The 15,799-nt window shown below is 42.5% G+C and overlaps 1 protein-coding gene across 1 annotated transcript in view; it reads left to right on the top strand.

Moving 5' to 3' along the window:
- Window positions 1-15,799, top strand: part of LOC115469001 (synaptotagmin-2-like) — a 76,274-nt gene that overhangs the window by 47,321 nt on the left and 13,154 nt on the right. Inside the window, exons 3-4 of the mRNA XM_030201234.1 lie at window positions 9,597-9,757; window positions 10,517-10,612. Of these exons, the coding sequence (XP_030057094.1) occupies window positions 9,597-9,757; window positions 10,517-10,612 (257 nt within the window). The remainder of the gene's footprint in view (window positions 1-9,596; window positions 9,758-10,516; window positions 10,613-15,799) is intronic.

The following is a 15,799-nucleotide window of genomic DNA, read 5'->3' as shown; positions in this document are numbered from 1 at the left end:
CCTTTGGGCCCTCGCGCACTGCCTGGTTACCCGAATGGTCTGTCCGCCCCTGCTACTTATCATGTCTATAGTGCTACTAGATGTATGCAGAGCTGTAAAGCGAACATGTAAGAGACAGTCACCGCTCAACAGAGCTTAAAATCTTATTAGGACAAATAAGGGGTAAGGAGAAAGAATAGCAAGATTCCATGCAGAATCCCAAAGAGTAGCAAGATTCTGGAATCCCAAAGACTACTACTACTACTGCTTATCATTTCTACAGTGTTACTAGATGAACACAGCACTGTACAATGAACATGTAAAAGACAGTCCCTGCTCGACAGAGCTTACAATCTAATCAAGACAGACAAACAGGACAAATAAGGGAATTACTTAAGGTAGGAATGATAAAACAGAAGTGAATATTGAACATGTGAATAGGAGTTGCAAACCTAAATCTGCACAGACAAGTTATAGAATAAGGTCAGTTGCATGCGTAACTTAATAATTAGCTAATAATTGGTGTTAACGAGCAATAGGCAATAATTGGCCTTAATTGGTACTAAATGGCACCAATTAGTCGTTACACATGTAGCTGCCCTTAGTTGTATTCTATAAGTTGTGCGCTGAATTTACAGAGCATGCAACTCCGAGGGGGAGGGGCACAGGTTACAGAATACCTGCATTTATGCATTAGTCTACAGTTAGGCACAGCATTTATGCCAGCCGCTGAACTAGCATAAGTACTTGCAACTAAAGTTAGATGCATAAATGCAGACTTCCACTAGTGTTCTATAATGGCAGTTGCACACAATGGCTATTATAGAATGCATGCTTAGCACACATCACCCCAGTGTGTAACTTTAGGCGATATATAGAGAATTAATTACCCATGTGCATGGAATGCACCCTTTTTCCTGACAGTGTGTGCATGCGCTCGTTCCACATAGTATGCACACTATAAGAAAAGAACGCACTGTTATCAGCAAATGTCGTTCATTTCAAGTGGCTGCCCATCCCTACTTTTTATCAGTCCTTCACTGTTATATTCTAGCTTCTGGGCACAAGCCCTGTAATTCACTCCTCTCAACCTCTTTGGTAGGCAAGCAGGTTTTTCTGTGCTCCAATCACACTTCTGTCCTCTTTCTATCTCTCTGGGACTCTGTGCTCCCCAGTGCTCCCTTTCTTCTAGATCAGGCCAGTCAGGCAAAACTCAAAACTTGGGCCCTACCTCCCATGTCTTCCAGGGTTGCCAGCCCTCACCAGCTCCACTGCTCCCCAGCATCCAGTCCTTTCCCTGTTGAGGACTCTAGCCAGCCACAGCTTCACTCTGTTACTTTTTCTTCTGAGGATCAGGATTAGATCTATTCCTCCTCTTTTCTCCAGCACTCTGTACCACAGGGGACAGCTGTAGATCAGACTGGTATCCCCTGATCAGTTTAATCCCTTTAGGAACAAGCCTCGTTCCTTTTAGAGGGGTTGGTGGTTGGGAGGCGAGGATAATGGAGGGCAGACTTATACGGTCTGTGCCAGAGCCGGTGATGGGAGGCGGGACTGGTGGTTGGGAGGCGGTAAATACTGCTGGGCAGACTTGTACGGTCTGTGCCCTGAAAAAGGCAGGTACAAATCAAGGTAAGGTATACACATATGAGTTTATCTTGTTTGGCAGACTGGATGGACCATGCAGGTCTTTTTCTGCCGTCATCTACTATGTTACTATGTTATGTTACCAGGGGAGACCTGTGGACCAGATTGGTTACCTCTGTGCTTTCCCCTTAGCTCCTAGAGTAGGGAGTCAAGGCTCAGATAGCCCCCAGAGTGGGTATCCCACGCTTGCTGGACAGCCCTCTAATAAAGACCCCTCCCCCTCTTGCTGGGCCTGCTCTGGGGGAGAGAGACAAAGATTCTTCCTGAACTCAGAGCTTCATACTTCCCTCCAAAAGCTAAAGTTTAAATGCTATTAGGCAAGACTGGCACTCACTAGAGTGGCAGCAAAAAGTAGTTGCAGTCAAAGGAAAACAGTAAGTAAAGTTCTGATAGTCTCACAAACTCAAAGAATCATCAGCACCTACCTTTACCTACAATACAAAGTTTAATATGTAAAAGCATGAGGACCAATTAAGCCTTTCTATAGAATTATTGTAGGGCGATCATGGCCAAGTGGTTAAGGTGATGGACTTGAAATCCATTGGGGTCTCCCAGTGCAGATTCAAATTCTGCTGACAATGGGGTTACACATTAATCTTACATTAATTAACATAATCTTGGAGAGGAAAGTCAGCGGGCTAGGAACCTGAAAATTAATTGAGGGGGATGTAAGGATGAAGGTTTGCCTAGGGCACTCTTGCACTGGCCCTGAAGCTACTTTTGAGGAATAGACCATCCCTTATTCAGATTTGATTGGCACCTTTCTGAGCAGGTGTCCAGAATGCTTTTCCTACCACTGCCTACGAAAGCACATTTTGGCAGCCTGCTACACCATGAATTCAGAACTCTAAGTCCCTGTATGCATTGGGGTAAAACCATAGAAAATATTCTTTTCATTCCGTACACAGTTAAAGTGTGGGATTTGTTGCCAGAGGATATGGTGAAAACAGTTGGAATAGCTGGGCTTAAAAAAGGATTTGTACAAGTTTCTGGAGGAAAGTCCATAAACCATTATTAGCCAGGTAGACTTGAGAAAGTCTGTGCTTATTCCTGAACATGAGCAAGAAGGATTGGATCTATCTTCTGGGATCCTGCTAGGCACCTGGATTGACCACTGTTGGAAACAGGATACTAGGCTTGATGGACCTTCAGTCTGTCCCAGTATGGCAACGCTTATGACTTGGATTGGACATTGTTGGGAACAGGATGCAGAGCTTGATAGACCTTTGGTCTGACCCAGTATGACTTTTTCTTATATTCCTCATGGTATGGATCTATGGTAATCCTAACTCCATTCCCTGAGTTTTAGAATGGGACTATCAGTTGTGTGTGTTGATTGTTGTGAAAAGCCATCCTACTGAACAGGAAGAGGCCTACAGTTCCAACATTTTATCATGTCTCAGTGGCATGCACACTGGCCTCTCTCTTTGCTGGCAAATATTTCTCTCTGGTCTTCTCAGTGGTGCCAAATCTCTCCTCCTTGATTTATCCATCACTAAATCTATACCTGAGCTATGACACGCAAACATGCTCTTCATGCATTGCCTCTATTAGGAATCCTTCACTATCTGAATGAAGGTAGTGCCTGGTACTGACTACCTGCATAGAATGGGGAAGAGTTGTTAAGTGGAAGTGTGGCCTAGAGAATGAAGGACATGAGGGAAGTGTAGCCAACAGAGAATAGGGGAGTCAGAGAAGATGTAGCCTATATAGAATTGAAGTCAGGGAGTGGAGGTGCAGGGGGACCTGGCCTGACTCAGTGGCACTGCCATGCACAGCCAACTAGAGGGATTTGTCTTGAGTTTGATTCTTGGCTCAGTTTTTCTGGTCCCTGGGTTGGCCAAGTCTGGAGATACTATGAAGGCAGCATTCACAGCCAATGGGGGGTGGGGGCAGGAAAGAAATACCAATCATTGTTTGACTGGATTTAAGGCCTATAAATGTAGGTTTTCAGAAGGAGCCCTGGTATATGATGCCTCTTGCCCTTCCTACAGCTGAGGACTGTTGCTACAATGATAATACTAAACTAAGTGTGTGGGGGGAGGGGGGAGGAGGAAGTAAAACAGTAACATTGCTCAGGTAGCTGCTCATGGCACCAGATCCCAGCTTTTGAATACATGGAAGCAAGAGAATCATGGTTATGGTCATGCCCTCCTGAACCCTGGCTCATCTCTTACTGCTGGTGGGCATCGGGGCAAGGCTCTCGAGCACCTCCTGGGACTTCCAGCTGCTCTCCCGGTGCACTGGTTTGCCAGCGTTGCTGCTTCTGGCATCCTAGGGCCTGCCAACGGTTCTGCAAGTCATTCCCTCCGGCATTCCTAGGCACGTACACACAGGGACTCTTCTTACAGAGGCCAGCAGTGGGACAATTGAAGAGCTGCCCACTGATGATGTCTGGGGCCGGGGCCCTTATAAGGGAGTTGGGAACACTTCCTCATTGCTTTTGCAGTGTGTCACCTAGCCTTGTCTAGTGGGAGTTGCCGTCTTGTCCCAGCCGTGTTCTAGTCTGTGTCTTCAGCCTTGTTCCAGTCCTGTTCTAGTCGGAGTCTTCAGCCTTGTCCCAGCCATGCTACAGTCTGTGTCTTCAGCCTTGTTCCAGTCCTGTTCCAGTCTGAGTCTTCAGCCTTGTCCCCACTTGTTCCAGTCTGGGTCTTCAGCCTTGTTCCAGTCCTGTTCTAGTTGGAATCTTCAGCCTTGTTCCATTCTGGGTCTTCAGCCTTGTCCCAGCTTTGTTCCAGTTAGTGTCTTCAATCTTGTTCCAGCCTTGTTCCAATTTACATCTTCAGCCTTATTCCTGCCTTGTTTTAGCCTGGTCATCTGGCCCTTGGGTCTACAGTTGTTCCTGGCCCCAGGTCTTCGGATCTCCTGATCTGGTTCCAGCTACTTCCTGACCTTTACTCCTTTGGGCCAGCCCTGAAGGGCTCTCCTAAGAACCATTCTCCACCCTGACTTGTTGAGGTGCCCCCAAGGGTTCTTTTAAGAGCTACTTGCCTGCCACCAGCTGGGGCCCACCTAGCTTTCAGGTTGGATAGGCAGTGTAATCCGACTGCGGCTCAAGGCTCACCTACCCGAAACTGAGACACTGGCAGATCAAAAAAAAAACCTGCGGAAGTTAGGGGTGAATATCTGGCCTGCACAGAATTGAGGGGGATTCAGTGGATGGATGAGTGGACATTGGGCACTTCTTGAAGAAAAGTAGAGAGATGTGAAGAAAAGTAGGAAGAGCAATTGGCACTAACCCAATTTGACCACTAGGGGTCATTGTCTTACCACATTTAGGTAACATTTTAACACACAACTATGAAAAGGGCTGAGGAAACATAGAAACATGACGGCAGATAAGTGCCCATCCTGTCTGTCCATCCTGAGTAACCACCAGCTCTTTCTTTCCTAAGGGATTCCACATGCCTGTCCCATGCTTTCTTAAACTCTGACATGTCCCCGTCTCCATGACCTCCACCAGGAGGCCATTTCACACATCCACCACCCCTTCCGTGAAAGAGTATTTTCTTAGATTCCTCCTAAGCCTATTTCCTCTTAACTTCCTTGTATGCCCCCTCATTCCAGAGTTCTCCTTCATTGGAAAAAGGCTCACTTCCACTACATTAATGCCACTGAGGTATTTAAACGTCTCTATCATATCCCCTCTCTCCCGTCTCTCTTCCAGCATATACATGTTGAGGTCCCTAAGCCTGTCCCTATATATTTTATGACCGAGACTACTTACCAATTTTGTAGCCACCCTCTGGACCAACTCCATGTGTTTATATCCTTCCATAGGTGCAATCTCCAGAATTGCACACAGCACTCTAAATGGGGCCTCTCCAGAGACTTATACAAGGGCACTATCATCTCTTTTTTTTCCTGCTGGTCATCCCTCTCCTGAAAAGCTGAATCAGAAAATATGAGGGGCAATTATAACGTCAGTTTAATAACCATCAGCCAAATTTCCTGGAAATTTGTGGAAGACATTTTCATTTCTGGAGATTCTAAATCACCATCCCTGACTTCCCCATTTGGTAACTGCTCTGGCTATGGAACTGTGATAGGTACAGGCTCTCTCCCTAGGTTCTTGCTGCTGGATTTCATCACAAGCAGACTGTTCATGGAAGCGGGATGCCAACAAGAACATTTCCTAGACCTCTATTTTTGTGTCTTAATAAGTCTCCCTATTGAAGAAGTTTTCAAAGCTGTCTTATATGAGAAATATAGGAAGTGGAACTAGAATCTGACTTTCCAGCAAACCCAGGCAAGAGACCTTCATGCCAATAGAGCAAGTTAGAGGAAAAGCTCCAACACCTCTTATCGATACTCACCTATCGTTCCCCATTCTATAGGAACTAGCCACTTTGCTCAGATTCCCATCATGAGATGGAAGTGCCAGATATACCAGAGTCCTAAAAGTGCTCATCTCAGTCATTAATAACTCTTAAAAGGGCTTGCAGGTTCTTTTCCCCATCTTTTGGGCTTGTCAATTACACCAGTTGACTCATTTCGCTACTTGGACATCTTATTTGATTTTCAGTTATCTTTTGTGCCTCAGGTTTTAGCTTTATGCAAATCAGAATTTTTTTTTATATTGCATCAGCTAAGAACAGTAAGAAATCTGTTTGACCATAACTCTTTTTATTCTCTGCTTTTTGCTCTGTTCATGACCAGATTGGATTACTGCAATATTGCTTATGCTGGTATCTCTCGCTCTCTCCTGAAATGATTACAGACCTTTAGAATTGTGCTATAAGACTCCTACGTCACGCCAATCAGTTTTATCATATGACCTCTCTACTTAATATACGTCAGTGGTTACTGGTTGAATATAGGATTAAATTTAAGATTATACTTTTTACATTTAAATCCTTTCATATGGGTGTACCTACTTATTTTCATAATCTGACCATTCCTTCTACTCCACTGTGGTCACTGGGCTCTTTCAATGATAATAGAATAATCCTGCCCAGTCTGCATTTGGCTCACTATGAAACTATACAACACTGTGCTTTCTTTTTTACTGCCCCAACACTCTGGAATTCACTCCCTGTATTGATCCGTGTTGAGCCCTCTATCAAAAACTTTAAAGTTGCAGTAAGAACCTGGCTCTTTAATTAGGCTTACACAACATGATTGAGATGAGGGATGTCTAGGGGTTCCAGCCTCCTTTTTCCTGCAATATGTATTTATTTATTTATTTATTACATTTGTATCCCACATTTTCCCACCTATTTGCAGGCTCAATGTGGCTTAGATAGTATCGTAAAGGTGTTCACCAAGTCCGATAGAGAAAAAAATACATGGTGATGTTGTGGTCGATTAAGGTTCAGGCACAATGGGGATTGAAGAGAGGAGAGGTTATATAGCTTCCATTACGAGCTTTGGTTTTGCTGTGTTGCAGAGTGTAGGCATTTATGTTGGGTCGGTAGGATATGCCTTTTTGAACAGGTTGGTTTTGTAGGCTCAATGTGGCTTACATAGTACTGGAGAGGCGTTTGCAGACTCCGGTGTTACCAAATACAAAGTGATGTTGTGGTAAGATAAAGTTCATGTGGCACAGCCACATTAGGGAATTGAACAGCGGAAGAGTTGTGTTATGTCCATTACGTACTTTAGTTTTGTTGTGTTGCCGAGATCAGGCATTTAGGTTGGATCGGTAGGGTATGCCTTTTTAAACAGGTTAGTTTTTAGTGTTTTCCGGAAGTTTAGGTGGTCGTACATCGTTTTCAAGGCTTTTGGTAATGCGTTCCACAGTTGTGTGCTTATGTAGGAGAAACTGGATGCGTAGGTTGATTTGTATTTAAGTCCTTTGCAGCTTGGGTAGTGCAGATTTAGGTATGTTCGTGTTGATTTGGATGTGTTTCTAGTTGGTAGGTCGATTAAGTCTGTCATGTATCCTGGGGCTTCACCATAGATAATTTTGTGAACCATGGTGCAGATTTTGAAAGCAATGTGTTCTTTGATTGGGAGCCAGTGTAGTTTTTCGCAGAGGGGTTTTGCGCTTTCGAATCGCGTTTTTCCAAATATAAGCCTAGCTGCCGTGTTTTGAGCAGTTTGGAGTTTCTTTAAGGTTTGTTCTTTGCATCCTGCATAAATTCAATTGCAGTAGTCCACGTGGCTTATTACCATTGATTGTATCAGGTTGCGAAATGTTGACTTTGTAAACTCTCAGCATGAACACAGAAACATGAACAATATTGGACAGACAAGGACCACTTATGAGTGTATAAACTCTTACACTTAAGCCCACACCTTCTCCCTCATGCATGTCTTTACACAATCTTTCAGTTAAGTTTCTTCCACTATCGGTGCCCTCAATGTCTCTCCCAAGCAAGCCTAATCACAGTACTGAAACCGTACTAGTTACGCTCATGGCCAAATTCAAACAAACGATAGCAACCGGCAAGAGCATACTACTTCTACAATTCGACATGTCAGTATCAGAGGCAACGTTCTCAAGTGGTTTAAAGGGTTCCTAACTACACGCTCATATCAAGTGACATCAAATTCGATTACATCAGCCACATGGACACCTGAATGTGGAGTTCCATAGGGAACCCCCTCTCACCGACCATATTCAACCTAATGATGATACCCTTGGCCAAACTACTATCGAACCAAAACCTCAACCCATACATATACGCTGATGATGTAACGATCTTCATCCCATTCAAACAAGATCTAAAAGAAATTTCCAACGACATCAACCAAAGTCTACATATCATGCATGCCTGGGCAGATGCATTTCAGTTGAAACTTAATGCAGAAAAAACCCAATGCCTAATACTCACCTCGCAACACAACACGAACAAATTTACCACCATCAACACACCAAAACTAAATCTACCAATTTCAGATACCCTGAAAATTCTTGGAGTTACCATCGATCAGCACCTAACACTTGAGAATCACGCGAAAAACGTAACCAAAAAGATGTTCAAATCAATGTGGAAACTGAAAAGAGTAAAACCATTTTTCCCAAGGACCGTCTTCCGCAATCTGGTACAATCATTGGTACTCAGTCACCTGGACTATTGCAACTCACTCTACGCCGGCTGCAAAGAGCAAATACTCAAAAAACTCCAAACAGCCCAGAACACGGCAGCCAGACTCATATTCGGAAAATCAAAATATGAAAGAGCAAAACCCCTACGAGAGAAACTACACTGGCTCCCACTTAAAGAACGCATCACGTTCAAAGTATGCACCCTAGTTCACAAACATATCATCCATGGTGATACCCCAGCCTACATGTCAGACCTAATAGACCTACCACCCAGGAATGCAAAAAAATCTTCTCGCACATTCCTTAATCTTCACTTCCCCAACTGTAAAGGTCTAAAATACAAATGAATGCATGCATCTACCTTTTCCTATATGAGCACGCAACTCTGGAACGCGTTACCACGCAACCTAAAAGCAATCTATGAATTGACCAGCTTCCGCAAACTACTGAAGACCCATCTCTTTGATAAGATATACCACAAAGATCAACACATGTAATATTCTCCACATATATCCAGGAATGTCTTATAATGTATTCTGCTATACCACTATCAGGTATTCCATTACCATGCAACCCAAAATCCTTCTGTAACACCAAATGTATATTCTCTTCTTATTTCCATTATCCATGATGTATTGTAAACCACATTGAGCCTGCAAAGAGGTGGGAAAATGTGGGATACAAATGCAATAAATAATAATAATAATAATAATAATTCTCTTATAGTGCCAGCATTCACCACCTCTGCCAAGATGCTGTTTCAGGCACTGCTGTCTTCCTCATTGATTCTCATACTTAATCCAATATCATGTCTCTATTTCATGGCTTAATTCCAAGTTTTGAACAATCTACCAGATATTATACTAGAAGCTGAATCGTGTGGGATAAGAAGTCTTGCATTGACTTAAATGTAACTTGTTCTCTCTGTCTGTGGGTCTGCTTGTCGATGTCTTTTCCACACCGGCGGACTCTGTAGTGCCGAGATGGGCTATAATTGCCATAGCAGCTGCTGCAGGGCTGCTCCTGCTACTGTGCATCCTCTGTATCATTGTCAAGTGCTGCTGCCGTAAGAGAAAGCAGAAGAAGAAGGAAAGGATCACCTTAGGCAACATCAATGGCTCCACCACTGCCAGCTTGGTAAGTGTCCTCCAGCCCCCACTCTATCACTGCCAGCCTGATGTTACCCACTTTCTGTACATCACAGCCACCCCTATCACTGCCATCTGGTAAATATCCTCCAGCCACCACCCTATCACTGCCAGCCTGATGCTACCCACCTTCTATACATCACAACCACCCTTATCCCTGCCAGCCTGGTAAATGTCCTCCAGCCACCACCCTATCACTGCCTGCCTGATGCTACCTACCTTCTGTACATCAGAGCCACCCCTATCACTGTCAGCCTGTTAAATGTCCTCCAGCCACCACCCTATCACTGCAAGACTGGTGTCACCCACTTTATTATTATTAACATCTCAACAACACTAAATCAAAGTGTCACCCCATGCTCTGAATATCACAAAAATCTTAGTGTCACCCAACCTATCACTTCCCCCCCCCTGTTTATCACTACCATGCATTCACTGTATATCTTTACCAACCTAGTATGTTTTACGTAGCCTATGTACATAACAACATCATGCACACTCTATATACCACTATGGGCTTAAGAAATGTCATTCTCCCTGTATATCTCTGCTAGTCTGGGAAGTGTCTCCCACTCTCTGTATGCCACTGCTAGCCTAGAAAATTGTATCGATTCCCCATCCTGATGCATGTCCCTCTCTGCTATACTTATGACCAGTCCTCTATAGAAACCCAAAACATACAGCTTAGGCATGGCAGTAGCTGAGAACTCTCACTATTGTACTGAGACACTGGCTTTGTTTTCCACAGGTGCAGCCAGACCTGGAGGATCTGGATGCTCAGCTCAAGGAAGAGAAGAGGGGGCGGCTGCAGTATTCTCTGGAGTACAACTTCCGCAGACAGGAGGTAAGCCAATCTACTCTACCAGTCAAGGAGTCATCCACCATACTGAGCTGGAGGAGATAGGAGAAGCCACATGAACTCACCCTCTCCCCCACACACACTCCAGTCAAACTTAACTGGACTACTGAGTCCAGTTTCTGGCTCTCACACTTAATAAGACTATGAAGACATTGCAGGAAAGGTCGCAAGACAGCAACAAAAGTGAAAACAAGTATGGATGATATCTATGACCGCTGAGGAAGGATTGAAGCTGGGTTTGTTCAGTGTAGAGAAGAAGAAGGGTGGATTGCCACCAGTTTTGGAAGACCTAAGGATTTTGTTAAGAGGAGAAGATAATCAGTTGTTTTCAATTTTCACCAGGATCTGGACAAGATTTAACATGCTTAAACTGTTAGAAGTGCTTTAGGCTACACACTAGGAAGAACTTTGAACTACAAGGGCAGTTAAGCAGTGGAAGATGTCCCCTAAGAATATAGTAAAATCTGTTAAATTAGGCAGATTTCTGTATGGAATGATTTAGGAATAGTGTATTTACATCTGTATACTTTATTTTTGAAAGAGAAAAACGTCTAAAAAGTGTCATAAAGCACCATTTGGACAGATTTCTTCTAAAAACGTTTAAATTGGTATTTTCAAAACCTGTTTTGCACAGGTTTATTATTTATTATTTATAACATTTATACCCCACATATTCCCACCCACTGGCAGGCTCAATGTGGCTGACATCAGACCGTAAAGGCAATCGCCAATCCGGTAAACAAACAAACAAAGTAAAATAAGGTGAATGGGAAGGATAGTAATTACAAGGGGAGAGGGAAAAGAGGGGAAGGGTAATAGAGTCCATGAGGTCCATAAATAAATTGTATTCCAGGAGTTATGGATTTAAGACTTTAGGATAAGCCTTTCCAAATAAACTGGTCTTAAGGGATTTTCTGAAGTTCAGATGATCATGAATAATTTTCACAGGTTTAGGTAGTGCATTCCATAGTTGAGTGCCAATAAAGGAAAAGGTGGAAGCGTAAGTGGACTTATATTTGAGACCATTGCAGGTGGGGTGATGGAGGTTTAAGTATGAATGGGATGATCTGCAAGAATTCCTAGAAGGTAGATTGATAAGGGTATCCATGTAACCTGGGGTTTCACCATAAAGAATTTTATGGACTAGGGTACAGATTTTAAAGTAATTTGTTCCTTTACTGGAAGCCAATGTAGTTTCTTTCGAAGGGGTTTAGAACTGTCAAATTTTGATTTTCCATATATTAATCTGGCTGCTGTATTCTGGGCGGTTTGGAGTTTCTTTAGAAGTTGTTCTTTGCATCCTGCGTATATTCCATTACAATAGTCTAGGTGGCTTAATACCAGTGATTGGACTAGGTATCGAAATATTTCTCTAGGGAAATATGGTTTTATACGTTTGAGTTTCCATAAAGAGAAGAATATTTTCTTGGTGGTGGAGTTTATCTATGCTTTTCAACTGCAATGCGTCCAAATCACAAGAGGTGTGTTGGGGGTGTTTCAAAGGGCGGGTTTAGGATGTTCCTAACACTTCGACATTTGCCATAATGAAACAAAAGGAAAATGTCTAGGGTGAAAACTTCAACGTTTTGGTCTAGACCTATTTTCAAAGTGAATAAGGCACAAAAAGGTGCCATAAATGACCACATGACCACTGGAAGGAATCAGGGATGACCCCTCCCCTTACTCCTCCAGTGGTCACTGACCTCCTTCCACCCCTCAAAAATGTTAATAAAAATAGTACTCACCAGCCTCTTTTATGACCTCAGATATTATAAAATCTTAATCCTAATAGGGGATATATATATAATAGGAGGTACCAGGTCTATTAGAGCAGCATGCAGGTCCCCGGAGTAGTGTAGTGGTGGTTACGTGCACTGTAGACAGGTGGACCCAGGCCCATACCTCCCCTTACCGATTGCACTTGTGGTGGAAACTGTGAGCCCTCCAAAACTCCCTAGATACAATGTACCCACATATAGGTGCCCCCTTCACCCATATATACAGTTGGGGGGTTAGTGGGTTTTGGAGAGCTCAGTGGACAAGATAAGGGAGCAACAGTGAGATGTGTACCTGGAAGCATTTATATGAAGTCCACAGCAGTGCCCCCTAGAATGCCCCATTGCTCTACTGGGATTTCTGAGGGACCAGTCTGCTAAAAATACTGGCCCCTCCTACATCCCAATGGCTTGATTTTTTTACGTTTTTTATTTGTATGTTTTTCTTTTTTTGGAAATGGCCTGAAAAAATAAACGCACAGAGCACAAAACCTTGTTACAAATGGTATTTTTGAAGAAAAAAAAAAGATAGACGTCTTCCCTTGGATTCTATATATGGTGCCTAGATTCCGTGCAGAGATATGCGCATATCTTAATTGATGCAACAAGGTAATCAGCAATTTTAACCGCACTAAGCAATTATCACAATTTATGCATGGAAATCACTAAGCGTATTCTATAAAGAATTGTGCCTAAATTGCAAAGTATGCAGTTCAAAATACATGTGCATAGCTTAAAAGGGGCGTGTTTATGGGCATTTCATGGGCATTCCAAAATTTTCATGTGTAATTGCAGAATACAGGTCAGTGCACCTAAATCTATGCACAGGGATTTATACCAGGTTTTTATTGGTGTAAATGGGCACAAGTAGATTTAGGCGCTATGGTATCGACTAAGCGTATTCTATACATGACGCCTAAATCTTATAGAATATACTTAATTCCGTGTGGATTTTTTTAGGTGCCATATATAGAATCTGGTCCTTTGTGGTTTCAAAAATGGTCATGTTTTCTATTCAGATTTGGGACGTTTAGCGCAAAATGTCCAAACTCGACTTAGACGTCGTATTGAAAATGCCCCTCCATGATTCTATTAATCTCAGCTCTACTACATGAAAGGGTGATATACATTTTTTAGATTATTTATGGGGCAATTATGTAAACTAGCACCTAGAGGAACGTGCCACTTATGTGGATCAAAGGTGCCATTAATTGACAGGTGCCTCTGTGTACATAAGTACTTACATAAGTACCTCCATACTGGGACAGACCGAAGGTCCATCAAGCCCAGCATCCTGTTTCCAAAAGTGGCCAATCTAGGTCACAAGTACCTAGCAAGATCCCAAAAAAGTACATTTTATGCTGCTTATCCTAGAAATAAGCAATGGATTTTCCCCAAGTCCATTTTAATAATGGTCTATGGACTTTTCCTTTAGGAAGCCATCCAAACCTTTTTTAAATCCCACTAAGCTAACTGCTGCTACTACATTCTCTGGCAACAAATTCCAGAGTTTAATTACACATTGAGTGAAGAAAAACTGTCTCCAATTCGTTTTAAATTTACTACTTTGTAGTTTCATTGCATGCCCCCTAGTTCTGGTATTTTTGAAAACAGTAAACAAGCGATTCACTTCTACCTGTTCCACTCCACTCCTTATTTTATAGAACTCTATCATATCTCCCCTTAACCGTCTTTTCTCCAAGCTGAAGAGCCCTAGCTGCTTTAGCCTTTTCTCACAGGGAAGTCATCCCACCATCTTTATCATTTTTGTCACCCTTCTCTGTACCTTTCCTAATTCTACTATATCTTTTTGGAGATGCGGTGACCAGAATTGAACACAATATTCCAGGTGCGGTCACACCATGGAGCAATACAAAGGCTTTATAATGTCCTCATTGTTTCCATTCCCTTCCTAATAACATGTAGCATTCTATTTGCTTTCTTAGCCGCCGCTGCACTCTGAGCAGAGGGTTTCAACGTGTCAACAATGACACCTAGATCCCTTTCCTGGTCGGTGACTCCTAACGTGGAACCTTGTATTGAACGCCTTTTGAAAATCCAGATACACAATATCGACCAGCTCACCTTTATCCACGTTTGTTCACCCTTTCAAAGAAATATAATAGATTGGTGAAACAAGATTTCCCTTCACTAAATCCATGTTGGCTTTTGTCTAATTAATCCATACTTTTGAATATGCTCTATAATTTTGTTCTTTATAATAGTCTCTACCATTTTGCCTGGCACTGATGTCAGGCTCACTGGTCTATAATTTCCTAGATCTCCTCTGGAACCTTTTTAAAAATTGGTGTTACATTGGCCACACTACAATCTTCTGGTACCATGCTTGATTTTAAAGATAAATTACATATTACTCACAATAGTTCCACAAGTTCATTTTTCAATTCTATCAGTACTTTGGGATGAACACCTTCTGGTTCAGGCGATTTGCTATTCTTCAATTTGTCAAACTGTGCCATTACATCTTCCAGGTTTATAGAAATTTTATTCAGTTTCTCTGATTCGTCAGCTTTGAACACCATTTCTGGCACTGGTATCTCTCCCAAATCTTCCTTGGTGAAGACCGAAGCAAAGAATTCATTTAATTTCTTTGCTATTGCTTTGTCATCCCTGATTGCCCCTTTTACCCCTTGGTCGTCTAGTGGTCCAATCGATTTTTTTGCTGGGTTCTTGCTTTACCTAAAAATTGTTTTACTATGTGTTTTTGCCTCCAACACAATCTTTTTTTCAAAGTCCCTCTTTGCCTTCTTTATCAGCGCTTTGCATTTGACTTGCCATTCCTTGTGCTGTTTCTTATTATTTTCGGTCATTCCTTCTTCCTTTTTCTGAAGGATTTTCTTTTAGCTCTTCCTTCACCTCACTTTGTAATCATGCTGGCTGTCGTTTGGTCTTCCTTCCTCCTTGTTTAATACATGGAATATATTTGAACTGGGCTTCCAGGATGGTATTTTTGAACAGCATCCAGGTATGATGTAAATTTTTAACCTTCACAGCTGCTCCTCTAAGTTTTTTTTTCACCGTTCTTCTTTTTATCATAGTCTCCTTTTTGAAAGTTAAAAGCCGATATCAAATCTGATCATATTATGATCACTGTTATCAAGAGACCCCTACCTCCTGCACCAGATCATGTACTCCACTAAGGACTAGGTCTAGAATTTTTCCTTCTCTATTCTATAAGGTATCGCCTAAATACCATAGCACCTAACTGCAAGGGGGGGCTACATATGGATGGAATGTGGGCAGAGCATGAGCATGTCTCCCAGCTATGGACAGTTTACAGGATACTATAAATTACACGTGTCACTTGGCACACATAGGTGACAACTTATACCTGCCATTAACATAGTATATTAGGGCATGCCTAAAAATGGACCCA

Source organism: Microcaecilia unicolor, chromosome 4 (genome assembly GCF_901765095.1).
Source record: "Microcaecilia unicolor chromosome 4, aMicUni1.1, whole genome shotgun sequence".
NCBI lineage: Eukaryota > Metazoa > Chordata > Amphibia > Gymnophiona > Siphonopidae > Microcaecilia > Microcaecilia unicolor.
The sequence above is the reverse complement of the archived record's forward strand: the minus strand, read 5'-3'. Positions and strand labels throughout refer to the sequence as shown.